Genomic DNA, 27,003 nt, shown 5'->3' with positions numbered 1-27,003 from the left:
TTTGTTCTTAACTGACTTGCCTAGTTAAATAAAGGTCAAATTAAAAAAAATACAAATAAATAGGTAGTTTAGCAAGACAATGATGACTGTAAGTCTACAGGTAACTAGCTTAATTGCCAGAACCTTGCAGTATCCCTTTAAGGGTGAGAGGAGTGTGGCTTGGCCTATTCCTCTTTCGACTGGGATCACAAAACTGGTCAACCCCTCATAGAAAGAGTTTTCCCTGGACAGGTCATGTGGTTAGGAAAAACCCCTGGCCCTACTCATAGGAAGTAGCCTGTAGTGCGCACAGTTCAGCACAGTTTCAAACCAAGTCTTAGCCTATGAGCAGGGCAACTGCTGTCCCTTTCCATAAAGGGGTGAGAGGACAGACACACATTCACTCACCCGTCTCTGCTGTCCTCAGGCACACTGGGCAGCGGCAGGTCTTTCCACAGCCATGACTCATAGAACTTAGACCTTACTGTCACCTCACTCTCCTCCATAAAGTCATCCTCCTCTTCCTCCTCCTCTTCCTCAGCAAAAGACCCTCTCTGTCCTTCCAGAACAGGTTTGGATTCCATTCTCACTAAAGACTCGCTCAATATTTCTTCACCTGATGCCAAAAAATAAACATGTTTCAACTCTGTTTGATGGATGAGTGGATGAATCGATTGATTGACGGATTAATTGAGCAATCAATCATTTTGAACTCAGTTCTCTGCTGTAACATACAGGGGCCACTTGGACGGAAGTTAGATCTGGTTAGAATGAAATTAAATTAGACGAGGGGTCCAAGACTAAGAGACCGGGACGGGAGCGAGGGGTCCAAGACCGAGACCAGAAAAATGCAAATCCACCATAATAAGAGTTGAAAAAGTCCAGTATTTCTGTGTTCAGATTTCAGAAGGACATTCTTTAGACATTCAGAATGGTGATAAATGCTGAGGACAAAAGTTATCACTAATCCAAACAGGTCCATAAGAAGACAAGTTTACCCTAGTGTCCCCTTACTAATAGTTAGCATAAAACTTTCAAGCAATTTCCCACACTAGTTCCTACCAGCAAATCAAGGAAATCCTGCTGAGCACTGAAAAATATCCTCAAACCTTGTAGTGAAAGTAATGGACAGTCATTTTACAAGTAAAGTAGGAACCCCAGGTTTCAATAGGGGATCAGATATTCATGTGTCATGAAAGGAGTGTGGATATTTGGCCTGGCGAAGCTGTTTTACGTGCTGACTGGTGATGTGCAGTTTGCGAACAATTCATTATTTTTGAACAACTCTTTTGACTGACTCGAGAGTCATGATTCGTTCATTTTAGTAATTTGTTTGACCTGCTAATGCTGGCAGCAATGAACCCTACAGCAGGGTTAAGACACACTCTTCAGGCTCGGTGGCTCCAGAGAAGAGCTTTGATCTCCAACTAACTGTCTGTCATATGGTGCAGGAAAATAGATCATGAGCATAGAGAAGAAAAATACATGATTAGAACTGATAATGAATCACATGGTGCAAGAACAAGTGCAATTCATTGATTATTGAATGTTATGGACGCAGCTTTGTAGAATCAAAACACACAGACTCTGCTCAACAAACTCAAACTCGAGAACGAATCTTTTGGGTGCTGCAGTTTGCAAACGACTGCGCTTATCACCCCCATGGTAGTCACGCAATGCATTCCGCCAAGAGTCGTTCACAATCTAGTCTGGGACGGTCACAACTAGACCTCGTCTCAAATGTACCAATAAATCATCTGATTTGTATGCCTAGCAATCAACACATGTACATTGCTTAAAGCACACGTTTACAAGTCTGTCACAAATGTCAGCTCCAATAAGCCCCCTTTGGTGAACGAAATGGGGCAGCAGATAGCCTAGCAGTTAAGAACATTGGGCCAGGAACAAAGGTCACCTGTTTGAATCCCCAAGCCGACTAGGTGAAACTAACGTGGCTATCATAAGGAACTACAAATGCCATGATAATCTGGACAAGACTGACGAAACGAGGCAAAGGTTAGAATCTCTGGTTTAGCTAATTGTAGTAATTAATAAATTGATAATGTTAGCAAAGGTGCCAGCTAGAGATGACTTGCAGGGATTTGAACTTTTGCTAATTGGATGCCAATTAGCTGTAAAGTAAATACAGGCGAATATATTGATAAAAGTCACCTTGTCCGAGAGAGATTTACATGGTTATCAAAACATTAAATCAGGGTAAGACTACAGGAAACACAGCCCTTATTTGAAGTGTTTCTGAAATCCCCTGTGGGGAAAATGATTGGAACCATTTCCCTTTTTGTCAGCTAGGTTTTATGGGTATTATGACACCGCCACTGTGAGGCTCTAACAGTGACGCAAATGAACAAAATTAGTAGAAAGATTAGTTATTTTTGACTGAATGAGTGGGAAAGATCAGAGTCAGTAAAAAGAGTCGGACGTCCCACCACGAGCGCTACCACTGCTGACAATTATTCCTTTTGTTACTACACTGGTTTCAGCTGGTCTCGGGAAGAAATTATGATCATTGTTTCTGAGTAAAAATGTACCTGACACCGAGACAAGACTGATACACTCACTATGTATGTCGAGACCGGATTCGAGTACTACAACACTGCTGCCACAAACACCTAACAATTCATTAACCAGCTAGTCCATCATCATCAATGTTACCTCTTGAAAGCCCATAATTGACAAATTGTTTGCTATGCATCTCGGGGAAAATGTGTCTGTCCAGGGTCAGCCTGAGTAGATCTGTGGTGGTAGGCGGTATGGTGGTGGTAGGGGGTAGTCTGGTGTCAAACTCCTCTCCCCTGTACTTGGAGCAGCAGTACCTGAAAGTGCCAAACAATTCTGTTCAGTGCACTTCACTTCAATTCAGCTCAACTCAACTCAGCTCAGCTCAATTGAACTCAACTCAGTACCTGAAGGCCTTGATGCATTCCCATCCCTCAGTGATGTAGAGGGAGCGTCGGGTGCAGGAGTAAGGCATGGGGATCTCTCTCAGGCCATCCTTACAACACTGACGCAACAGCTTCTCTCTGTAGTGGTTCTCTGTGGGGAAGAGAGAGAGCTCAGAACCATCAATCTATCTATCTATCAATCAATCAATCGATCCACCTTTCCGTCAATAAATCAGTCTCCCACTCAATCAATGAATCATTCCATACATCAACCAAAAATAGCACTTTTTCTGTCACTGACCCAGTAGAGTTCTGCGTTGCAACATCTCAGCAGAGCGCCTCCTCCTGGACCTCCCTGGGCACTGCATGCCTGCAGAAGAGATGGAAGGGGGGGGGGGGGGGGGGGGGAACACAGGAATGGCAAACAACGAAATGAAACTGTTCTACAAACCAAGAAACACAGATGTCTATACCACTGGTCTGTTTTACTCAAACTCATGATTGGGCGACTCTGGAAGGTTTTGCTTTAACTAATCTTCCCTGCAGGCTCACAGTAAACACACAGAACATTACAAACATGGCCTTTGGATGCCTGCAAAGGCCATGTAACCTTCATTTAACTAGGCAAGTCAGTTAAGAACAAATTCTTATTTACAATGACGGCCTACCAAAAGGCAAAAGGCCTCCTGTGGGGGGCGGGGATTAAAATTAAAATGAGTTAAATAAAAATATAGGACAAAACACATCACGACAAGAGAGACAACACAACACTACATAAAGACAGACCTAAGACAGCACAACACTACATAAAGAGAGACAACACAACACTACATAAAGACAGACAACACAACACTACATAAAGACAGACAACACAACACTACATAAAGAGAGACCTAAGACAACACAACACTACATAAAGAGAGACAACACAACACTACATAAAGACAGACCTAAGACAACACAACACTACATAAAGACAGACAACACAACACTACATAAAGACAGACAACACAACACTACATAAAGACAGACCTAAGACAACACAACACTACATAAAGACAGACAACACAACACTACATAAAGACAGACAACACAACACTACATAAAGAGAGACCTAAGACAACACTACATAAAGAGAGACCTAAGACAACACAACACTACATAAAGAGAGACCTACGACAACACAACACTACATAAAGAGAGACCTAAGACAACACAACACTACATAAAGAGAGACAACACAACACTACATAAAGACAGACCTAAGACAACACAACACTACATAAAGAGAGACACCACAACACTACATAAAGACAGACCTAAGACAACACAACACTACATAAAGACAGACCTAAGACAACACAACACTACATAAAGACAGACCTAAGACAACACAACACTACATACAGAGAGACCTAAGACAACACAACACTACATACAGAGAGACCTAAGACAACACAACACTACATAAAGAGAGACCTAAGACAACACAACACTACATAAAGACAGACCTAAGACAACACAACACTACATAAAGACAGACAACACAACACTACATAAAGACAGACCTCAGACAACACAACACTACATACAGAGAGACCTAAGACAACACAACACTACATACAGAGAGACCTAAGACAACACAACACTACATACAGACAGACGACCTAAGACAACACAACACTACATAAAGACAGACTAAGACAACACTACATATAGAGAGACCTAAGACAACACAACACTACATATAGACAGACCTAAGACAACACAACACTACATACAGAGAGACCTAAGACAACACAACACTACATACAGAGAGACCTAAGACAACACAACACTACATAAAGACAGACCTAAGACAACACTACATAAAGAGAGACCTAAGACAACACAACACTACATACAGAGAGACCTAAGACAACACAACACTACATACAGAGAGACCTAAGACAACACAACACTACATAAAGACAGACCTAAGACAACACTACATACAGAGAGACCTAAGACAACACAACACTACATACAGAGAGACCTAAGACAACACAACACTACATAGAGACAGACCTAAGACAACACAACACTACATAAAGACAGACCTAAGACAACACTACATACAGAGAGACCTAAGACAGCACAACACTACATACAGAGAGACCTAAGACAACATAACACTACATACAGAGAGACCTAAGACAACACAACACTACATAAAGACAGACCTAAGACAACACTACATACAGAGAGACCTAAGACAACACAACACTACATACAGAGATACCTAAGACAACACAACACTACATAAAGAGAGACCTAAGACAACACAACACTACATAAAGAGATACCTAAGACAACAACCATTAGAGGACTGATGTTACCCTCTTTCCTCGTATTAACCATCAGAGGACTGATGTTACCCTCTTTCCTCGTATTAACCATCAGAGGACTGATGTTACCCTCTTTCCTCGTATTAACCATCAGAGGACTGATGTTACCCTCTTTCCTCGTATTAATCATTAGAGGACTGATGTTACCCTCTTTCATCGTATTAACCATCAGAGGACTGATGTTACCCTCTTTCCTCGTATTAACCATCAGAGGACTGATGTTACCCTCTTTCCTCGTATTAACCATCAGAGGACTGATGTTACCCTCTTTCCTCGTATTAACCATCAGAGGACTGATGTTACCCTCTTTCCTCGTATTAACCATTAGAGGACTGATGTTACCCTCTTTCCTCGTATTAACCATTAGAGGACTGATGTTACCCTCTTTCATCGTATTAACCATCAGAGGACTGATGTTACCCTCTTTCCTCGTATTAACCATCAGAGGACTGATGTTACCCTCTTTCATCGTATTAACCATTAGAGGACTGATGTTACCCTCTTTCCTCGTATTAACCATCAGAGGACTGATGTTACCCTCTTTCCTCGTATTAACCATTAGAGGACTGATGTTACCCTCTTTCCTCGTATTAACCATCAGAGGACTGATGTTACCCTCTTTCCTCGTATTAACCATTAGAGGACTGATGTTACCCTCTTTCCTCGTATTAACCATTAGAGGACTGATGTTACCCTCTTTCATCGTATTAACCATCAGAGGACTGATGTTACCCTCTTTCCTCGTATTAACCATCAGAGGACTGATGTTACCCTCTTTCATCGTATTAACCATTAGAGGACTGATGTTACCCTCTTTCCTCGTATTAACCATCAGAGGACTGATGTTACCCTCTTTCCTCGTATTAACCATTAGAGGACTGATGTTACCCTCTTTCCTCGTATTAACCATTAGAGGACTGATGTTACCCTCTTTCCTCGTATTAACCATTAGAGGACTGATGTTACCCTCTTTCATCGTATTAACCATTAGAGGACTGATGTTATCCTCTTTCCACGTATTAACCATCAGAGGACTGATGTTACCCTCTTTCATCGTATTAACCATTAGAGGACTGATGTTACCCTCTTTCCTCGTATTAACCATTAGAGGACTGATGTTACCCTCTTTCCTCGTATTAACCATTAGAGGACTGATGTTATCCTCTTTCATCGTATTAACCATTAGAGGACTGATGTTACCCTCTTTCCTCGTATTAACCATTAGAGGACTGATGTTATCCTCTTTCATCGTATTAACCATTAGAGGACTGATGTTACCCTCTTTCCTCGTATTAACCATTAGAGGACTGATGTTATCCTCTTTCCTCGTATTAACCATCAGAGGACTGATGTTACCCTCTTTCCTCGTATTAACCATTAGAGGACTGATGTTATCCTCTTTCCTCGTATTAACCATTAGAGGACTGATGTTACCCTCTTTCCTCGTATTAACCATTAGAGGACTGATGTTACCCTCTTTCCTCGTATTAACCATTAGAGGACTGATGTTACCCTCTTTCCTCGTATTAACCATTAGAGGACTGATGTTATCCTCTTTCCTCGTATTAATCAAAATAAGGTGGCTCTTCCTGTGTGTGTCTGTCTGTCTGTCTGTCTGTCTGTCTGTCTGTCTGTCTGTCTGTCTGTCTGTCTGTCTGTCTGTCTGTCTGTCTGTCTGTCTGTCTGTCTGTCTGTCTGTGTATGTGCGCCTGCGTTGTGTGCTACCTTGTCTAGAAGAGGTGGCTCCACCAGTGTTGGAGTAAAACAGTAGTCCAGCGTCAGTGAAGACACCCATGCTGTTGCTGCCCCCACCGTGGGTACAGCCTATGTCCCCCCCTTCCACCACCTGCCAAATCTGATGGGGGCAAAGAGGAGTCAGAGGAGAGGGGTCAGAGGAGAGGGGTCAGAGGAGTCAGAGAAGAGGGGTCAGAGGAATCAGAGAAGAGGGGTCAGAGGAGTCAGAGAAAGAGGGGTCAGAGGAGTCAGAGAAAGAGGGGTCAGAGGAGTCAGAGAAAGAGGGGTCAGAGGAGAGGAGTCAGAGGAGAGGGGTCAGAGGAGAGGAGTCAGAGGTGTGTTATCCAGATGGTAGCTTCAGATGATTGGCTGATCGACTGACCCCTCCACTGTCCCCATTACTCTCCTCTCTGTGTCTCTGTCTATTGATTTCCACAGACCCACACAGTCTCCCTCACCTTCCTCTGTGTGAGCCTCTGTCTGTTGAGCAGGAACACAGCGTTGTCCACCACCACCAGACTGACCATGGCTCCTGGGTCTCCTCTCACCTGGAAGTTGAACCCTCTCCCTGGGTGGTAGTACTCTGAGGGCCTGGAGCCAGCTGGACCAACACTCAACTGGGGGGGGGGGGGGGGGGGGGGTATTTGAATTGTCTTTATTAATTTGGAACTTCTGTGAGTGTAATGTTTACTGTTAATTTGTATTGTTTATTTCACTTTTGTTTATTATCTACATCACTTGCTTTGGCAATGTAAACATATATGTTTCCCATGCCAATAAAGCCCTTACATTGAATTGAATTGAAATGAGAGGAAAGAGAGTGGAACATGAGAAGCTGGTAGTTGAACCCTTTCCCTGAGTTGTCCAGTCCACTCACCGCCCCAACACAGGCATCCTCCACATCCACCCACACAGAATCAGCCACCACCTCCGACGTCCCCGCCCACGGCAGCATGTAGAATGCCACAACGCGAAATGAGGGCATCATCTCCTTGGTAACGGTCAACAGAATGTTGGTCATGTCCTGACCTCCGACCTCTAGTCTCTTGGCAACGATGATTTTGCCCTTGTTCAACACCTGTAGGAGGAGTTTGAGACACACTTCATTTTGTTCACTAAATATTACCTTTGGGGACAGACAAAGGTACATTTTGAAGACAGAGCTACAACTACAGTGGGGAGAACAAGTATTTGATATACTGCTGATTTTGCAGGTTTTCCTACTTACAAAGCATGAATCTAAAACAAAAATCCAGAAAATCACATTGTATGATTTTTAAGTAATTAATTAGCATTTTATTGCATGACATAAGTATTTGATACATCAGAAAAGCAGAACTTAATATTTGGTAGAGAAACCTTTGTTTGCAATTACAGAGATCATACACGTCCTGTAGTTCTTGACCAGGTTTGCACACACTGCAGCAGGGATTTTGGCCCACTCCTCCATACAGACCTTCTCCAGATCCTTCAGGTTTCGGGGCTGTCGCTGGGCAATATGGACTTTCAGCTCCCTCCAAAGATTTTCTATTGGGTTCAGGTCTGGAGACTGGCTAGGCCACTCCAGGACCTTGAGAAGCTTCTTACGGAGCCACTCCTTAGTTGCCCTGGCTGTGTGTTTCGGGTTGTTGTCATGCTGGAAGACCCAGCTACGACCCATCTTCAATGCTCTTACTGAGGGAAGGAGGTTGTTGGCCAAGATCTCGCGATACATGGCCCCATCCATCCTCCCCTCAATACGGTGCAGTCGTCCTGTCCATTTTGCAGAAAAGCATCCCCAAAGAATGATGTTTCCACCTCCATGCTTCACGGTTGGGATGGTGTCCTTGGGGTTGTACTCATGCTTCTTCTTCCTCCAAACACGGCGAGTGGAGTTTAGACCAAAAAGCTCTATTTTTGTCTCATCAGACCACATGACCTTCTCCCATTCCTCCTCTGGATCATCCAGATTGTCATTGGCAAACTTTAGACGGGCCTGGACATGCGCTGGCTTGAGGAGGGGGACCTTGCGTGCGCTGCAGGACTTTAATCCATGACGGCGTAGTGTGTTACTAATGGTTTTCTTTGAGACTGTGGTCCCAGCTCTCTTCAGGTCATTGACCAGGTCCTGCCGTGTAGTTCTGGGCTGATCCCTCACCATCCTCATGCTCATTGATGCCCTACGAGGTGAGATCTTGCATGGAGCCCCAGACTGAGGGTGATTGACCTTCATCTTGAAATTCTTCCATTTTCTATTAATTGCTCCAACAGTTGTTGCCTTCTCACCAAGCTGCTTGCCTATTGTCCTGTAGCCCATCCCAGCCTTGTGCAGGTCTACAATTTTATCCCTGATGTCCTTACACAGCTCTCTGGTCTTGGCCATTGTGGAGAGGCTGGAGTCTGTTTGATTGAGTGTGTGGACAGGTGTCTTTTATACAGGTAATGAGTTCAAACAGGTGCAGTTAATACAGGTAATGAGTGGAGAACAGGAGGGCTTCTTAAAGAGTGTGAGAGACGGAATTCTTACTGGTTGGTAGGTGATCAAATACTTATGTCATGCAATAAAATGCAAATGTATTACTTAAAAATAATACAATGTGATTTTCTGGATTTTTGTTTTAGATTCTGTCTCTCACAGTTGAAGTGTACCTATGATAAAAAATGACAGACCTCTACATGCTTTGAAAGTAGGAAAACCTGCAAAATCGGCAGTGTATCAAATACTTGTTCTCCCCACTGTATGTAAATGTTTAAGCTATTTACGGTACCAACATATGGTTGAAAATATAAATATACAGGAGTAACTTGAAAAGACTTGATTTTGGATTGTAAAAAATCTGGACCATTTCAGTTTGCACTCACCAGCTGTTCCATTCAATTGTATGCTACTCCATTCGACTATATCCACTCACCAGGTATGTGAGGTGAGTGATGAGTTCCCTGTGGGCCTTATCGGCAGTGTTGATGTGTAGACTGAGGCCAAGGCTCTGCCCCAGAGAGACTGTGGTGGTCCCAGTGGAGATATACAGGTAGTTCTGTCTCTGTTGGTCAAAGGGTGTGTAGGGGTGAAGGGTCATCTGCTGTCTGGCCTGCTGCTCTGGCTGTAGGCCCGTCTGTTTGGTCTCAGCCTGTGTGTTTCGGATTTACAGGACACACACATGAAAACCAAGACACACACACACACATGCTCGCACAGCCATACACAGATACACACACGTACACAAGTACACAGAAACAGACAGGCAAAGTTTTGCTTATGAACACTAAGAACCGATAGTTGTTATAACTGCTTAGGGCATTACTGAGGGTGGATATAGCTGGTTATACTTGATTATAAGCACCATTAGCTCTACTGAGTGTGATTATAGAAGGTTATTGCAGGTTATAGCTGGTTATAAGCCCTGTTAGCGGTACTCACAGTGATGATCTGAGGGCCTAGCTCAGCAGGCATGTTGATGGCGGTCCTGATGGTGCCACGGTGGTTGGTGATTGGGTTGGCCAGGAGGCTCACCTGGACCGGGACGTTATGAGCCGGGGAACCATCCTGGAAACTCACCTGGATCTGAAGAACACCGTTAGAACCCGTTAGAAGGTAACCTGATCCACCACCCTGACCACTGCGCTCTCGTTTCTTTTAACAGAATGTAAGCTTGTGAGATGAGGATGGTAGAACGAGGCTAGTTAGAAGAACCTGTTAGAGATATAAAAGACTTTATACCTGGATCTGAACCAGACTCTCTTATCTCAGAATGATATTATTATATTGCATCTCTATGGCTCTTATCTCCCATAAGGTTGATCCTTTCTGTCTATCAGGCGTTGATGTTGTGAGTTTACCATGATGTCGAAGGGCAAGCCAGGCTTGTAGTACTTTGGTGTTTCTATGAAGGAGAGGACGTAAGGGGACTTCACTATCTTAATACCAGACTTCTCTGCTTCCACCAGGTCACTGCCTATAGAGGAGTAGAAAGATACAACACTGTGTTAGCCCGCTGAGTCAAAGTTTAGGCATTAGCTTGGGGAGCTACCACAAGTCTTTAGGTCTCAAGCAAGGTTTTAAATCAATCCTACCATAGTTTGATGGACTGGGTTCTAACCTAGGCACTAGCTTGGGAAGCTAACGTAAGTCATCAGGTTTTGGATAGCCTGCATCTGACCTTTTTCATTCGAAGGTCCATTGTAATTTAATTCAACTCAACAAAACTTTATTGACCTTACCTGATTTGGTCAGCACTGAGGCCTTGACGTAAATAGAGCTTCCAACCAGGGAGCTGAGGTCGGGGTAGGCCTTCCTGATCTCCGCCATGGTCAATGTAGCGGTGCCTTGCTGCAGCTGAAATGAAGGAAGGAAAATGGCAGTTGTTGTATGTTTACACTTTACGCTGAATTGATCTTCCTTTGATGTGTGAGGTGTGTATGACTTTAAGTTGTGGAAAGGGTCTAGCACTTCATAATGTAGTGTACTACCAGTACTCACATTGGTGACCTGCTTGATCAATGGTAACCTCCTCTTCTCCTTGTTCACCTCCACCCCAAACATCACGTAGGCCGTTCCCTGGACATCTTCACCATACAGGTATCTGTGACCAAAGAAATACAATTACTAGAACGGCCTCACCATACAGGTATCTGTGACCAAAGAAATACAATTACTAGAACGGCCTCACCATACAGGTAGCTGTGACCATAGAAATACAATTACTAGAACGGCCTCACCATACAGGTATCTGTGACCAAAGAAATACAATTACTAGAACAGCCTCACCATACAGGTAGCTGTGACCATAGAAATACAATTACTAGAACAGTCTCACCATAAGGTAGCTGTGACCATAGAAATACAATTACTAGAACGGCCTCACCATAAGGTAGCTGTGACCATAGAAATACAATTACTAGAACGGCCTCACCATACAGGTAGCTGTGACCAAAGAAATACAATTACTAGAACAGCCTCACCATACAGGTAGCTGTGACCATAGAAATACAATTACTAGAACGGCCTCACCAAACAGGCAGCTGTTACCATAGAGCTAGAATTACTGGAACAGACATTTCCATTCAAGTCAACAGTCGTTCTATGATGGGTGAGCTATTTTTGTGACAATTATCCATTATCACAACTATTATTACAGTGTTAATGTCGCTTTCACGTCCTGTCGGGAAACTGATATTTCCGACTTGCTTACTCGTTGTAGAACGATGATATCCGAGTTTCCCACTTGGGAAGTATCAGAATCAACCAACAGGAAGCTTAATTTTAACTCTTGAGGTGCTGAGTATCTGAAATGTCATGAACCCGGCATTAGTAACACTTTGTCTGAAGGGGACCTACATAAGGGTTTCATAAACCATACATAACACATTAATAAGCAATACAGTAGGTCTACTTTAGTGTTACTAACCTGGCTGTGATCTCCACCACCAGCTCAGTATCATCCAGACGGAGGAAGGGTTTCTTGGGAGTCAGTGTGACATTGAAAGCAGGCAGCACTGCAACAGAGCATTGTGTTAGCTCCCCAAGCTTCTGCCCAGGCTTTAGCTCAACGAGTAATAATATGGATAATAATATGGAGAGGGAACCACGTTGAATGACGCACAGGCACGTGCAGACATATTTACAAAGCCCTTCCACCTACCGTATTTCTTCACCTCAAACTCACTACTGAACTTGTTCTGTTGCCAGTTGTCAAATTTTGCAATGATCTTCCACGTTCCCTCACTATGACAGACACACACAAACACACACACACACACACACACACACAAACACACGTATTAGCATTAGTAAATGGCAGTAGGATAGGGGTAACACTTTGTATGGACATCCTCTTCATACAGTATTCCAAGCACATTTATAACGGCGTATGAGTTATAACTGCTCATAATGACTACATTGATAGAGCATTATGACCAGGCGGCATAATGATTTATAAAGCAAAGTGTTACATATTTGAAAACCAGGCTAGAATCCTCATATCAGGCTAGAATCCTCATACCAGGCTAGAATCCTCATACCAGGCTAGAAACGTCATGATGTTCCTGACTCACTTGACTATGTCAGGTAGAACGTGAGTATCAGCAAAGATTCCATTCTTAGCTATGGTCCTGGAGGTCTGTTTCACCACGACGCCGTCTGAATTCTGACACACACACACACACACACACACACCTTAAATCATATGAAATATTTGTATTTCTAAAACATAATGAAGTGTTACTTTCTATAATTTAAGACATGTAGGCTAAAGGGCATGTGATTAAATTTTAGCCACCTGGAATTCAATGGTGATGGAGCTGTTGATGGCCTGGAAGGTAGGTGTAGACACAAAGGCCCTGCAGCGTACTGCAGAGAGAGAGGGAGAGAGATCAGACAGACGGAGACGCCATTCATCATTCACATGAACCTAACATGTCATTGAGAACTTTCTTTTTCTCTCTCCCTCATCCCCCTCACCAGTGTCTCCAGGTTTGTAGAGGGGCTTGTCTGTCTGGATGAAGATGTATCCAGAGTGGAAGGAGACCATAACAACCTGTTCAGCTTCGTGGTAGCCCCCAAACTCTGCTTTCACATACACATACTGGTTCCTGGAGGACTCCTCATTCCCCTTGACCAGACGCTTTGAGGGGAGCTGGGAGGGGGAAGAAGAAGTATTTTATAAGCAGATATTAGCCTTTATAATGTATTGGAGGTTCAGTCAAAATGGCAGTTATTTATTCTGGATCATAAAGACAGTATAATAAGGCATTATACAGGGGACATACATACTCATGACAAGTCTTAATCACCTGTATGGTCTACTCTTGAGGGTGAGGGGAATTTAACTGAATCACCTGTATGATCTTGAGGGTGTGGTAGCTGTTCGCCGGGCCGAGTGTGACGGTGTCCTGCAGGAGCTGGTACCTCCTCTCCGGGTAGTCATGGACTGTTATGGTGACGGTGACAGGGCTGTTAAGGCCATGGGATTCTAAATAGATTGACTCCTCACTGTCTGTTCTCAGAATGTTAGGGGCTAGGAGGATGAACCTGGGGTGAGGGGGACAAGAGATGAGGCGAGGGTGGAGGTACAAGAGAGAGGAGAAGGGATGAGAGGGAGAACAGGGAGAAGATTAAGGAGGGAGAGGAAGAGAGAGTGAGAAGATCACTTTTTTATTTTATAATCTTACCCATTTGGCAAACTTTGACATGCATACAGTAGAGTAGTATTTTAGTAACCGAAAGGATTGCCTTTTGTGCTTATCTAGATACTTTTGGGAGCACTGTACCTTGGTTCCAGACTGGTGTGGTCTTTTGGATTTCTTCTACTGTAAATAAATGAAGCATTGTTTTTTCCTTTAATGCCAACATTTGGTAGTGCGACATGAGGGTTCAACAAGGTAGAGAAGATTCTGTACTCACTCATGAAGATCAAAATACATGTCAAGGTCCATATATTCAAATCTGAATGGGCACATTGAGTGTTGTATACATTTCAGAGAACTGCATTGTTCTTAGACTGATATTACTAATAATACATTATTGATCATTATGATTACATATTGCAGTTACGTGTTACTGTGAATTAGGAATATAGTGAATATTTAGATTTGGTCTGAATAAGAATAAATAGAAGAGATAATAATCATAGACCCTACCGGCGACGATCCCGTGGACTCAGTCGCATCCTAAAAAGTTGAGAAATACATCTGTTAAAAATGTGAGTCAGGGAGTACAGTTTAAAACAGCCTAGAAACAAGTAAAAAATAACTATATTTTAGTATTTTGATTAGCCCACTGTGTAATATACAACCCCAAGAAATCGCGCCTGTCAGCAGTCAAGTTTAAGAAATAGCGCTTTTAGTAGAGAGCAAAAACTTAGTACGGTCTACGGCAGCAAAATGAAAAGTTGAGAAAGGAAAACTTACCGTTCTCGGTTTGGGTTGTTGAATATTTGGGCGCAACAGCTACAGAAAACGCAAACCAACAAAATGTGGAGCAGTGTTCCCCCTGCCATTCTGACAGTGTATGGAACTAAACTCTCACGACACTGGGGAAAGAACTCTTTCACACAGAGACAACACCCCCCCCCCCCCAGAGCCCAGCCCCCAAAGAGTGTGATATTTTGGCAGACTATATTCAAGCAATACCTATCCCTTTTTTAATTGGTGAATACAATTGCTAACCAAATGCAGCTAAGCTTCAACAATGCTAAGAGGTCAGTTGCTTTTGTAATCATGTAACATACCCCAAATAGTATGCCTCCTCTGCGTGTGTAGCAAAGACAGAACATTTGATATTCCCAATATGAATCATACATCACTGGGATCCATGGCTGTGCATTATGTTCTAAGTTATCTTGATCATGGCTTATAGTTTCTATAAAGAAAATACAAAAACGACATTGATTTACAGCGAGAGCCGCAAAGGCCCGGATATTTATCAGATGAAATGAAATGTACATGTATTACCAAGAGCAATGTAGACATACACTGCATATCAGAGGACAACTGTTTATGACATTCGTATAATCACTCCACTCTGTAGAATACACGACTTCTACACAAATCAATACAACTGGAAAACAACCTCTCGTCCATGGTTATTTAGGGTGAAAAGATCCCGTTGTCAAACACATACTGTACCTTCAGTCCCAGTCTCACACACACACACACACACACATTTTGGCCATAGAGCAAACTGTCTCGTAGCCGGTTTACACCAGACTGAATGCAGGGCTCACCATTGTTTCAATACACATAGAAAGTGGGTACACATGGATGCACATCACAATGATAAAATGTCAACCAAACAGGAGACAACTTAGTCATTTTGAATACATTCTATTGACACAGAAGCGCTACTGTACCTAGCAAAATAGTGTCGCAGCGATTGCTAACTAAACCATTTTAGCAGGCTAGCTTATCATTTTGGCTAACTATGGGGCAAAACAATTCGCAAATGTACCATTAATTAGCCACCGCAAAATCTCTTTTGCTAGCAAACACTGCAGCGGGTTCTATGACATCTCCACTTTCCAAGCATATTGAGCTCAGCATTCAGTCTGTTTTAACCAGGCTAAAGGTCTGGTTTGTCTAACACAAAGTCAACAGTCCATCCTCATACTCCTAGGTCTGGGTTCAGGGTGATGTTTACCATAGCTACAGATCTAGGATAAGATTCCCCTCCCCCAACCTTAACTATTTAGTGGAGGAAAGCCAAAACTGACTCAAGATCAGCATCTAGGGGAAACTTCACCCTACACCCCGGGGTCAGAGTCAGAGGAGTCACTGTAGTCTGCAACCAGTGACGTCCTCAACACCCCAGAGCAACCACTGTCATGGTCCTCCAGTACTGTCCCACAATCCTCTCCTTTCGATCGTCCTCTGTCCTCTTCTTCTGTGGTGGTGTTAAGAAGCTGCATCTCCAGAGATCTCATGTGAGTTTCAACCATTTCCTGTCTCTGCTCAGGCTGTGCAACTCCCAAATCTGTCCCCCCAGTCCTTTGTGTTTGTGCAACCTGTAACTCCTTCCCCTCCGGCGAGAAACTGTTTCCCAGATCATTGGTTCCTGGGTCTGATTTCCTGCGTGTGACTGTAGCGCAGGCCTCTGGTTTGTTCCCAGAGCCCTCGGTCCTCCTGTGGATAACCACACACACACACTATCAATCAACTGTGTAGCAAATATGGTGAACACACTGCAACAGGTTAGCACAACAAAAAGGTGGCTTAGGTTACATGAACATTACTGGGCCTGTTTTCACAAAGCGTTTCAGAGTAGAAGTACTGATCTAGGGTCAGCTCCATCCTGTCCATGTAATCTTATTCATTATGATCCAGAAGGGAAAACTGATTCATACATAATGATGTTGATAGATCCACTAACATTCATGTAAATTGTAAAGTCTTTTGACTAGTTGTGTGTTGGGCCCAAGGAAGATTATCTGTCGTCATTGGCGTCAGCAAATAGGGAAATTATAATTCACCCATTCATTGACCTACCTCCTTATGAGACTGTGTGGGTTAGGGGAGGAGACTTGGGGACCCAGGGCTTTGGCCACAGCAGCACCTTTCCCCTGTAGGCCCAGCTTCTGAAGAAGGCTGCCTGCAGCGCTACCTGGTGGCAGAGTGGGGGAACTGAACCAGGAGCGGCTAGAGATCTCCTTCCGCTTGTAGTTCTGCCTGTCATCGTAGGCTAGAGGAAGGGGATGAGGAGAGGATGGTGTTCTTTTATGAAAAAGTAGTGTGTGTGTGTAGTTTGTGTGTGTGTGTGTGTGCACGCTTGCCTGTGATATAGTGTGTATGAACAGTGTGTGATTGAGAGAGTCTGGTTTAGAGTGCATTATTATTCTCTGTGTGTGTGTTGTACATGCCCACTTACAGTCAGGAGCTGTGTAGGTGAGCAGTGCTGCTAGTTTCTTGTCCTCCTCTTTCTCGGGCAGCAGAGGGATGGACAGATTTGTCCTCTTTCTCACGGCGTTGTCTTTCTCCTCCTCCTCCGCCATCACTTTCTTCTCAGTCTGCGTATTAGATCAGTGGAGATGAACAGTTAAGTCAGCAGCCCTAAAGACAGACTTACACCTATCCACCCTATTTACACAACGTCCCATTGAGATACATCTCCTTTACAAGGGGCTTCTCGCATCCTCGCCGCCTTTTGAACCATACTGGAGGAAAAACTCCCAAGGTCCCTCCACACTGACCTACTTCTCCAATGTGTTTTAAGGAGGCAAGGACAAAGGATACGAGGAATCAAGGAAAAACTATTTGACAAAGAGTCCAAGTAATTCCATGGGCGAATCCCAATCCTCCCTCTTTCCTCCTGAAGTGTGCACTCGTTCACTACTCCCCACAAATGTAAAAGCATTGGATTGTGTAGGCATGGCTAGACTAGAGGGAGGCGAACAAGTGTACACTTCAGGAGAAGGGTAGAGAATCTAAATGTGGCCTCAAGTGCATTGTAAATTGTAATTACTTCGCTACTATGGCCTATTTATTGCCCTACCACCTAACGCCATTTGCACACACTGTATATAGACTTCCTTTTTTTTCTATTGTGTTATTGACTGTGCGCTTGTTTATCCCATGTGTAACTCTGTGTTGTCTGTTCACACTGCTTTGCTTTATCTTGGCCAGGTCGCAGTTGTAAATGAGAACTTGTACTCAACTAGCCTACCTGGTTAAATAAAGGTGAAATAAAATAAATAAACAGTTATGATCTGAATGCAGTGCATTTACCCTGAACTTCCTGCGGAGCTTGCTGTTGAGTATGAAGTCGTCCTTCCATCCAGCCTGATGATCCTGTAGCTCAGACAGAGAGGGAAGAGCCTTCCTCAGTTTCTCCTTGTCCTTACCACCATGGTCCAGCTTATACATGGGGTCTGTCTCTAACTTCTCCTTCTCACTACGCTCTGGGGAGACACACAGAGGGAGCAGGGACAGGAAAGGGGGGGGGGGGGGGGTATAGGGGAGTGGTAGAGAGAGGGAAATAAGTGGGGTAGGTGAGAAAAGAAGAGAGCACATGAGAGATAAAGGGAAGACAATGAGGCCTAAGAAATGAGCAGACAAGATACAGAAATGGAGGAATAAAGGAACTGATATCAATAGTGCCATTGTTGGAAGAGAATTGGAGTCCATTCTGTTTTGGGGTTTGACGTATTAAAGAATAAGAGGTCGCGACTAAAAGGTGGCTGAGAGGCCAAATGTCATTAGTTGCCAGGGATGAGGATGTTCGTTGTCGGCCATATCTCATCCTTCCTTTCACACACCTAACAGAATGTAAAGGTCAACGAGGAGAAATGAGTTACCTGTAGTGAGGATCTGTTCATTGTCAGCCATGTCCCATCTCTCCTCCTTCCGCTGCGCGCCGCACACGATGACGTAATCACAGGTGGCCGGGTCTGTCTGCATCTCAATGTAGTTCACACACAGGTGACATTTCATCCGGAACCTGAAGAGGAGCACACAGGTAAACCAACACAGATGTATGTATTGGCCTTCAGTGTGTGTGTGTGTGTGTGTGTGTGTGTGTGTGTGTGAGAGAGATTGAGATGTGTCTGGTCTTACCTGTAGATTGGCGTGGTGTAGTAGTTCCCCACTTTCTTCTTCTCAGCGTTATAACGTACACCTGAGTGACACAAATGTATGATAAGAAATGTCTGTAATTGATTATGTTTCTGAAAAAGGAAAACGTATAGCAACTTGCTGGAAAACTGAGAATGGAAGAGAGAGCTTACCCATGCCAATGTGATTCTTGCAGCCATCACACCAGATATTATAGGGCATCTCAAACCTGTGAAAATACATAGACAATAGTCAGTTTCCTGTAACCCATCAAGCTACTGAATTTGATGTGTGTGTTTGTGTTACTGACCGGATGATGAGGATACCCTGGGACAGTTTCCTGGCCCTCTCTCGTAGAGCATGAGTTCCATGGTAACCATTGAGGGAGCCATGCTAGAGAGAGGGAGGGGGAGAAATGGAAAGCGAGAAAAGAGTCAGAGTGAGAACAGGTTAAAAGAGGCTCACGTGTAGACTGATTTCTTAAATCCATTAACCTATCTATTATATGTGATGATGGTCAGTAGTCATATTTACCTTCTGTGGGTCGAAGTCCGGAGGGTAGTAATGGTTTTGTCCTTTCCTCTCACCCTGAGAAAGGAGACATGGAAAAGGAGGAAAGTGTGAACACCTAGTCAGTATTCAACACACTAGTAGTTAACAGTACTCTTTTGTCCACCACGGGTGGCACCAGATTCTCTCTACATGGATAAGGGGAAGGGGGAATAACTAGTCAGTTGTACAACTCCCGCATTTAACCCAACCTTTCTGAATCAGATGGGTACTGCCTTTAAATCAACATCCTCGTCACGGGACCCGGTGAGCAGTTGTTGTTGGGGGTTAGCTGCCTTGCTCAAGGGCAGAACGGCAGATTTTTCCACCTTACCGGCTCGGGGATTCGAAACAGCGACCTTTCGGTTGCTGGCCCAACGCTCTAACCGCAAGGCTACCTGCCGCTCCAGTGGGACTTCCTCACCGAGGAAACCTGGTGCCACCAGTGGGGCTTCCTCACCGAGGAAACCTGGTGCCACCAGTGGGGCTTCCTCACCGAGGAAACCTGGTGCCACCAGTGGGGCTTCCTCACCGAGGAAACCTGGTGCCACCAGTGGGGCTTCCTCACCGAGGAAACCTGGTGCCACCAGTGGGGCTTCCTCACAGAGGAAACCTGGTGCCACCAGTGGGGCTTCCTCACAGAGGAAACCTGGTGCCACCAGTGGTGGACAAATACTAAAAGAGCTAATTTACAAGGACACTAATGTTCGCTACTAGTGTGTTGAACACATTTTGATGTGGCCTGGCAACTTACCATGTTGTTAGCTTGAACAGCGCACTAGAAGATAGCCTTTGTCACCTAGGGGAGAAAACACAGGGTCATAGCCTCGTTTTTGTGTTTACAAATGTTTGCACACCTTGAAGTTAGCCATCTAACTTAGACGTTCGAAATAAGATTGCTTATTTACAAGCACAACCGCTAGCATAGCTAACTAGCTCACGCTACCATCTTGAATAATAAGCCAAACAACCGTTTTAGGAATGTAACAGGAGATGTGTGCCCATAATTAACACGAACTGTAACCGAAACATAACTGTTTTCGAAGAAAAACAATTGAGATATCACAAAGTAGCGTGCTCCTTACGGTTTTCCAAAGCATTAGCTAGCAGAACAAAATCGACAACAGTGCATACACAAAAACGTCACTTCCGTTTTGTGAGAAACGTCACACATTGGTGTCTGCTTTTTTTAATCGTCTCTGATTAATTGTGCCTGCACAAAGAATTCTACTTTTTGTGAAGATATTTCCGTATACTTATTTTTGTACCCCAAGACCCATTGGAAAAGTCCACAACTATGACAATACACCTTTTTACCTCCCTCCTCCGTTGTAAATTGTTATGATGGAAACCAGAGCGTCCATCAAAGTGAAGGGACATGGGCAGTCAGGAGACAGGCCAAAACTCCTGGATAATATCAACATAACTCAGTTAGCATAGGCACTGGACTCTGGAGAAACCTCAGACTGTGTGTGTCTGCCAGGGGGGTTAGTTTTGACCTGGTGGATGTGCCAGAGACGTGAGGGATACCCACTACAGGTGTCTCCCTTAACAGAGAGAAGAAACAGTCTGGCAGGTAATGACTGAGAGTGGGAAAATATATTATCTCCATAATCATTCTATTCTGGATGTTGGTCTGACCTGGGTCAATACAGTATGCCAATTAGGCCTAGGCCTATGATAGAACAAGACTGTCTCTCCAGCTATGAAAGGATTTTTTTTCCCGAATTTCACATATCTCTGAATATGAAAATGTTTCCCCTACCAAAAAAGATGACAAAAGTAGCTTTTTAGGCTACTGACTTCTATGTCAATTTGTATCTGCCCCTCACTCTCACTGTTTTCCTTTTTAATAAAAGCAATGACTACATTGGAAGAAAAGAGGCATGGCCAGAGAAGAGGTCTGGGGAAATGACGGGCTACTGTCTATCAAGGATCAGGTGATTAGGACTGGAGGGAGGGATGCAGGGTAAGGAATGGAAGGGAGAGGTCAGGGATACAGCAAGAAGGATGGAGGGAGGGAGGGATGCAGGGTAAGGAATGGAAGGGAGAGATCAGGGATACAGCAAGAAGGATGGAGGGAGGGAGGGTAAGGAATGGAAGGGAGAGGTCAGGGATACAGCAAGAAGGATGGAGGGAGGGAGGATGCAGGGTAAGGAATGGAAGGGAGAGGTCAGGGATACAGCAAGAAGGATGGAGGGAGGGAGGATGCAGGGTAAGGAATGGAAGGGAGAGGTCAGGGATACAGCAAGAAGGATGGAGGGAGGGAGGATGCAGGGTAAGGAATGGAAGGGAGAGGTCAGGGATACAGCAAGAAGGATGGAGGGAGGGAGGGGTGCAGGGTAAGGAATGGAAGGGAGAGGTCAGTGATACAGCAAGAAGGATGGAGGGAGGGAGGGAGGGGTGCAGGGTAAGGAATGGAAGGGAGAGGTCAGGGATACAGCAAGAAGGATGGAGGGAGGGAGGGATGCAGGGTAAGGAATGGAATGGAGAGATCAGGGATACAGCAAGAAGGATGGAGGGAGGGAGGGAGGGATGCAGGGTAAGGAATGGAAGGGAGAGATCAGGGATACAGCAAGAAGGATGGAGGGAGGGAGGGATGCAGGGTAAGGAATGGAAGGGAGAGATCAGGGATACAGCAAGAAGGATGGAGGGAGGGAGGATGCAGGGTAAGAAATGGAATGGAGAGATCAGGGATACAGCAAGAAGGATGGAGGGAGGGAGGTAGGGAGGGAGGGAGGGAGGGATGCCGGGTAATGAATGGAAGGGAGAGATCAGGGATACAGCAAGAAGGAGGGAGGGAGGGAGGGATGCAGGGTAAGGAATGGAAGGGAGAGATCAGGGATACAGCAAGAAGGAGGGAGGGAGGGAGGGAGGGAGGGAGGGAGGGATGGAGATGTTGTAGGTGGAAGGAGGGAGGGATCAGGGATAGGGCGAGACTCAAAAAGGATGGATGGAGAAATAGATGCTCAGGGTGGATGGAGGGGGGGATGGAGACAGATGGAGGGATAGAGAGAAAGAGATTCTCGGTGCAGGTGTCTATCTGATCCAGATTTACGTTGTAAACAGCATTCCGAAGTTTGATATGCTGTGGCATTGAGTTTGACATTCCGTGGATAAATCCCCTTAGAATGCTTCCCATTACAGGAACGTTGCTCCCATCTAACATTCCTGCCCGGCACAGACAGACAAGCCCTATTTGGGCTGACCCAGAGAGACCAGCCCTCTCCGCGGTCCAACCACCACCAGGAATGCACAAGCCAGCAATGCTCAGGAAGAGACATCGATCTGACCTGTCTGTCTATCAGTCTGTTAGTACCATGGATCCATCCCTTCATCCCTCCATCAGTACATGTCTCTATCACTCTATCAGTCTGTCCAGTGGATCCCTCCGCGATCTAGGCCTAGATTACTCCATCATTCTTTCAGTCTGATAGAAAGGATCCCTCCTCCTCTAGGCCCAAATGGGCCTATCAGTCTCAGAGAGTGATATGTCTATTGCCAGGAATTTACAGACAGCAACCTCAGGAATAGCTATCTCCTAAACCAGTAGAAGCCCTTACCGAGTAGGATAAGTTCCCCTAGTCATGGTCAGTTTTGCATCTTTCTCCCTTAATGGTTCAAGTTAGCAGGCCATGTTGGGGGGACGTTAGCTCAGTTGGTCCTAGAACTGTGCTTAGAGAGCCTGTTGCACCATCAAACAACACTGTAAGCCCATCAGACACAGACAGGCAGACTCTGAACCCTTCCAAGAGAGTTTATCTTTATTTACTGCTCTACACCAAACGTTAGGAGAAGAGATTTTAAACAAATGTGTTTCCACTGATCCCTACAGGGCCTGATCCAGTTGTGTTTTGAACCTGGGCCAAGCAGTCTGGTAGTTGCCGGGAGAAAGACTGCTCTAAGATCAGTTGAAGTATGTTTCTCTGAGGTTAATGGTTATGGTTTGGTAGAGTGAGACTGATCCAGAGTGTCATTATCTGATATTGAAAGGTCTGTAGATCCCCTATAAACAAGTCACCTTCACAGTAGATCAGCTGCGTAAGGTAGAGGCTGGACACAAGGTAGCCAATAAGCAATGCTCAACATTGTTATCAGACATTACTACAGTGCACAATTAGTAACACCATCAACCATTGGCTCGGTGTAAGGAGTAAGGATTTGACACTGCAATGACTAGCCTTCCGAGAGGCTTTTGTGATGAAGGCATCATATCGAATCGGGATGACCGCCGTTTAACTCAGAGCTTTCTCTCCAGGTGAGACATCAGCACTCCGGGTAAGAGACGGAATACAGAAAGAAGCTCGCAGTACACATTCATCTCCCGGTTAATCCTCTCGGAAAACATGGAGCGTGAGAGGGCAAAGGGCCTGACACATTCCTTCCACCTCCCGCCCCGGAGAAAAGGATGAAGATGGAGAGAGAAAGAGGGAGGAGAAGGAGGAGGAGGGATACAGTGATAGAACAATCCCCTTGGTATTTCTCTTGAAGATATGGTCTGGAATTTAAAGATGTCTCAGGTAGAGAGGAATGAGAAGAATCTGACAACAGTGTCATGTCAGGAAAACATAACTCATATAGGCCTATACAGACAATGGTGTATCATGCATATAGTATGAAACAAATGTATATCACACTTCATGTTTCGCATAGGGTATTTGGAAATTATCACTTTTAGCCCAGCAAGGCCATAGAGTCAGCTAGGTTTGATTGACAAATGTCTCAGCTGCTTGTTTGAATACCAGAAGGCAGAAAGACACCAACCAGCAGATGACAATGTCTATGAGTCTTGTCTGTGTCTTGTGCTCCTTCTCAGTATAGAAAATTGGACACATGGTTTTCCGTAACCATGCTTACTCACATCATATTTCCCTCTGAGTTGTAGGCTAAGTCACTGTCTACACCATGTACCATTCTGTAGCTGTGGGCATTTACACATTCCTGCACGGTCAGCATGTTCCATCCCAAAGCCTCTCAAGTCTTCCTACTTCTGTCGTCACTGATTCCAGACAGTAACATAAATACACCAGATTGTATCTGATCGTACTTCTGATTTTCTGCCTTACTTTAGCTGTTACTGAGGTATTCTCCCTCCCCTGGCCTGGTGCTACACTACATAGACCTACCATCACACCTTAGCTGTTACTGAGGTATTCTCCCTCCCCCGGCCTGGTGCTACACTACATAGACCTACCATCACACCTTAGCTGTTACTGAGGCATTCTCCCTCCCCTGGCCTGGTGCTTCACTACATAGACCTACCATCACACCTTAGCTGTTACTGATGTATTCTCCCTACCCTGGCCTAGTGCTACACTACATAGACCTACCATCACACCTTAGCTGTTACTGAGGTATTCTCCCTCCCCTGGCCTGGTGCTACACTACATAGACCTACCATCACACCTTAGCTGTTACTGAGGTATTCTCCCTCCCCTGGCCTGGTGCTACACTACATAGACCTACCATCACACCTTAGCTGTTACTGAGGTATTCTCCCTCCCCTGGCCTGGTGCTACACTACATAGACCTACCATCACACCTTAGCTGTTACTGAGGTATTCTCCCTCCCCCGGCCTGGTGCTACACTACATAGACCTACCATCACACGTTAAAAGACCAATTCATTCAATTTCTTACATGGTGTTGTCCTAAAGTCAGTTTTCGGTAATGTGACCATTAGGGTTCTTACTAATTGCGTAGCGTGTATTTACATTGCCTTAAATCACAGAAAGAACTTCTCCGGGTAGAGGAGGATGGAGAGACGTGGAGCGGAGACGACTGATGTAAAAAACAGAATGTGTATAATGTGTAGGTTTTACAGGAGCTATGTTTAAACCTTAAACAGTCTGTCTCTCTCTTCAGAGGCAGGAGAGCTGTATCAGGCCTGACCTGGAGTACGTACAGTATGTCATCATGGAGACAGTACATGAATGGTGCTGAGAGATGCAGGGACAGGTATTCTGGGTAAAGTAATGGATGATGATGGAAGGAGAGAAAAAGTGAAGAGCAAAAGTAGTAGAGAGTGGAATCGACTCAGTCGTCTTGTCACTGTTGATGATCAGGATATTCACCTAGTGAGAAATGTCCAGTCATACGGTCCGTGAGGGCTTAAAGACGTCATTGAGAGTTTAGACAAGAGACTTGAACGCATATCCTCAAACATCATTAGCTTCCCTTTCCCACCAGGAGGGTTAGTCACCAGTTAGATGTGGTTTGTGTCACAGTCATCACATGATGGTCAGCAGCATCAAAGCATTCATGAAAACTCTTAACAGTCTGGAAGATTATTGTCTGAATTGGTCACTGAATAAACCCTCTGAATCAATGCAGTCTGACACACACACACACACACACACACACACACACACACACACACACACACATACACACACACACACACACACACACACACACACACACACACACACACACACACATACACACACACACACACACACACACATACAAGCAGAGAGAGAGCTGTATTGGCAGGTGAGCTGTTTCTCAATATCCCTCGTGGACACACACACACACACACACACACACACACAAAAGAGAAGGAATGAAGGAATGATAGCTGATGTCATCTTGATACAGTGTCATATTAGGCCTAGACTACATGCTTTCTTCCGCCCATGGGCTTATTTGGTTGTGATTGTGAAAAGACGGTTTGGGCGCCCAGTGTTTTTCCATGTTACAGATACTGACTGACACACACTCACTCACCCACACACCCACACACACACACACACACACACACACACACACACACACAAGCAGAGAGAGAGAGCTCTATGGGTAGGTGTGTGTGTGTGTGTGTGTGTGTGTGTGTGTGTGTGTGTTAGAGGGCCAGATGGGCAGGGTTATGGGGCTATTCCATTGGCAATCTCAATCAAGCCCAGCTAAAGTATTTGAAATGATTTGGTCTGATAATGTGACCTGACAAGCCCACATTTCCAACCAAATCCCTGAATTTATGGAAGAAGTTACTGAAGATCTGGGAATGTCAGTCGCCAGTCTCGGAATGTCCATTAAAATATCTCCAGTCCTGTTTTTTTCCTTCTTCTCTTTTTTAATTACGACCATCCCTTCCCTCTTTTATTTCAACTCTTTCTTTACTGACCCGAAAGAGACAGAAATGCATTCTTCGCTTTCTGTCTCATTTGAACATTGACCTGGTGGACTTTTTACTTAACTGTCTATTTTTCTATGTCCTCAAGTCAGTGTCAATCCCCCAGGTCTTTTGTTAATATTACACCCCCCCCCTCGCTCCCTCTCTCTCTTTCTTCATCTGTTCAAGTGGTAGTTCTGCGTTCTGCCTAGCATCAATTGCCAACCAACTCAACCTCTGACCAGCCTAGCCCGCCATTCAACTTCAAAACAGCTTTAAGTTATTAGCCTCCAGATTTCATTTTTCCCATGAAGCAACC

At 44.6% G+C, this 27,003-nt stretch overlaps 2 protein-coding genes across 4 annotated transcripts in view; both read right to left on the bottom strand.

Moving 5' to 3' along the window:
- Positions 1–15,023, bottom strand: part of LOC139424419 (venom factor-like) — a 28,834-nt gene extending 13,811 nt beyond the window's left edge. For 2 of the 3 annotated variants that reach the window (XM_071176205.1, XM_071176207.1), the window contains exons 1-22: positions 14,888–15,023; positions 14,618–14,647; positions 14,382–14,423; positions 14,249–14,287; positions 13,817–14,009; positions 13,440–13,614; positions 13,258–13,328; positions 13,034–13,125; positions 12,622–12,704; positions 12,388–12,475; positions 11,460–11,562; positions 11,201–11,315; positions 10,820–10,935; positions 10,401–10,544; positions 9,895–10,110; positions 7,881–8,081; positions 7,462–7,620; positions 6,995–7,124; positions 3,184–3,252; positions 2,904–3,033; positions 2,653–2,813; positions 388–595 (exon numbers count right to left, since the gene is read on the bottom strand). In XM_071176205.1, the coding sequence (XP_071032306.1) occupies positions 388–595; positions 2,653–2,813; positions 2,904–3,033; positions 3,184–3,252; positions 6,995–7,124; positions 7,462–7,620; positions 7,881–8,081; positions 9,895–10,110; positions 10,401–10,544; positions 10,820–10,935; positions 11,201–11,315; positions 11,460–11,562; positions 12,388–12,475; positions 12,622–12,704; positions 13,034–13,125; positions 13,258–13,328; positions 13,440–13,614; positions 13,817–14,009; positions 14,249–14,287; positions 14,382–14,423; positions 14,618–14,647; positions 14,888–14,976 (2,654 nt within the window). In that variant the 5' untranslated portion in view covers positions 14,977–15,023. The remainder of the gene's footprint in view (positions 1–387; positions 596–2,652; positions 2,814–2,903; positions 3,034–3,183; positions 3,253–6,994; positions 7,125–7,461; positions 7,621–7,880; positions 8,082–9,894; positions 10,111–10,400; positions 10,545–10,819; positions 10,936–11,200; positions 11,316–11,459; positions 11,563–12,387; positions 12,476–12,621; positions 12,705–13,033; positions 13,126–13,257; positions 13,329–13,439; positions 13,615–13,816; positions 14,010–14,248; positions 14,288–14,381; positions 14,424–14,617; positions 14,648–14,887) is intronic. The other variant, XM_071176206.1, reaches the window with a different exon arrangement.
- A 340-nt stretch (positions 15,024–15,363) lies between these two features.
- Positions 15,364–20,728, bottom strand: LOC139424421 (probable splicing factor YJU2B). Its single transcript, XM_071176208.1, has 11 exons — positions 20,656–20,728; positions 20,325–20,369; positions 19,556–19,609; positions 19,332–19,414; positions 19,195–19,250; positions 19,025–19,085; positions 18,766–18,908; positions 18,197–18,369; positions 17,340–17,478; positions 16,961–17,153; positions 15,364–16,597 (listed from the first exon to the last, which is right to left on the bottom strand). The coding sequence occupies exons 2-11, from the start codon at positions 20,325–20,327 to the stop codon at positions 16,219–16,221; spliced, it is 1,284 nt and encodes a 427-aa protein (XP_071032309.1). The 5' UTR covers positions 20,328–20,369; positions 20,656–20,728; the 3' UTR covers positions 15,364–16,218.
- Between the last annotated feature and the right edge of the window lie 6,275 nt (positions 20,729–27,003).

This window comes from Oncorhynchus clarkii, chromosome 13 (assembly GCF_045791955.1).
Source record: "Oncorhynchus clarkii lewisi isolate Uvic-CL-2024 chromosome 13, UVic_Ocla_1.0, whole genome shotgun sequence".
Lineage (NCBI taxonomy): Eukaryota > Metazoa > Chordata > Actinopteri > Salmoniformes > Salmonidae > Oncorhynchus > Oncorhynchus clarkii.
The sequence above is the reverse complement of the archived record's forward strand: the minus strand, read 5'-3'. Positions and strand labels throughout refer to the sequence as shown.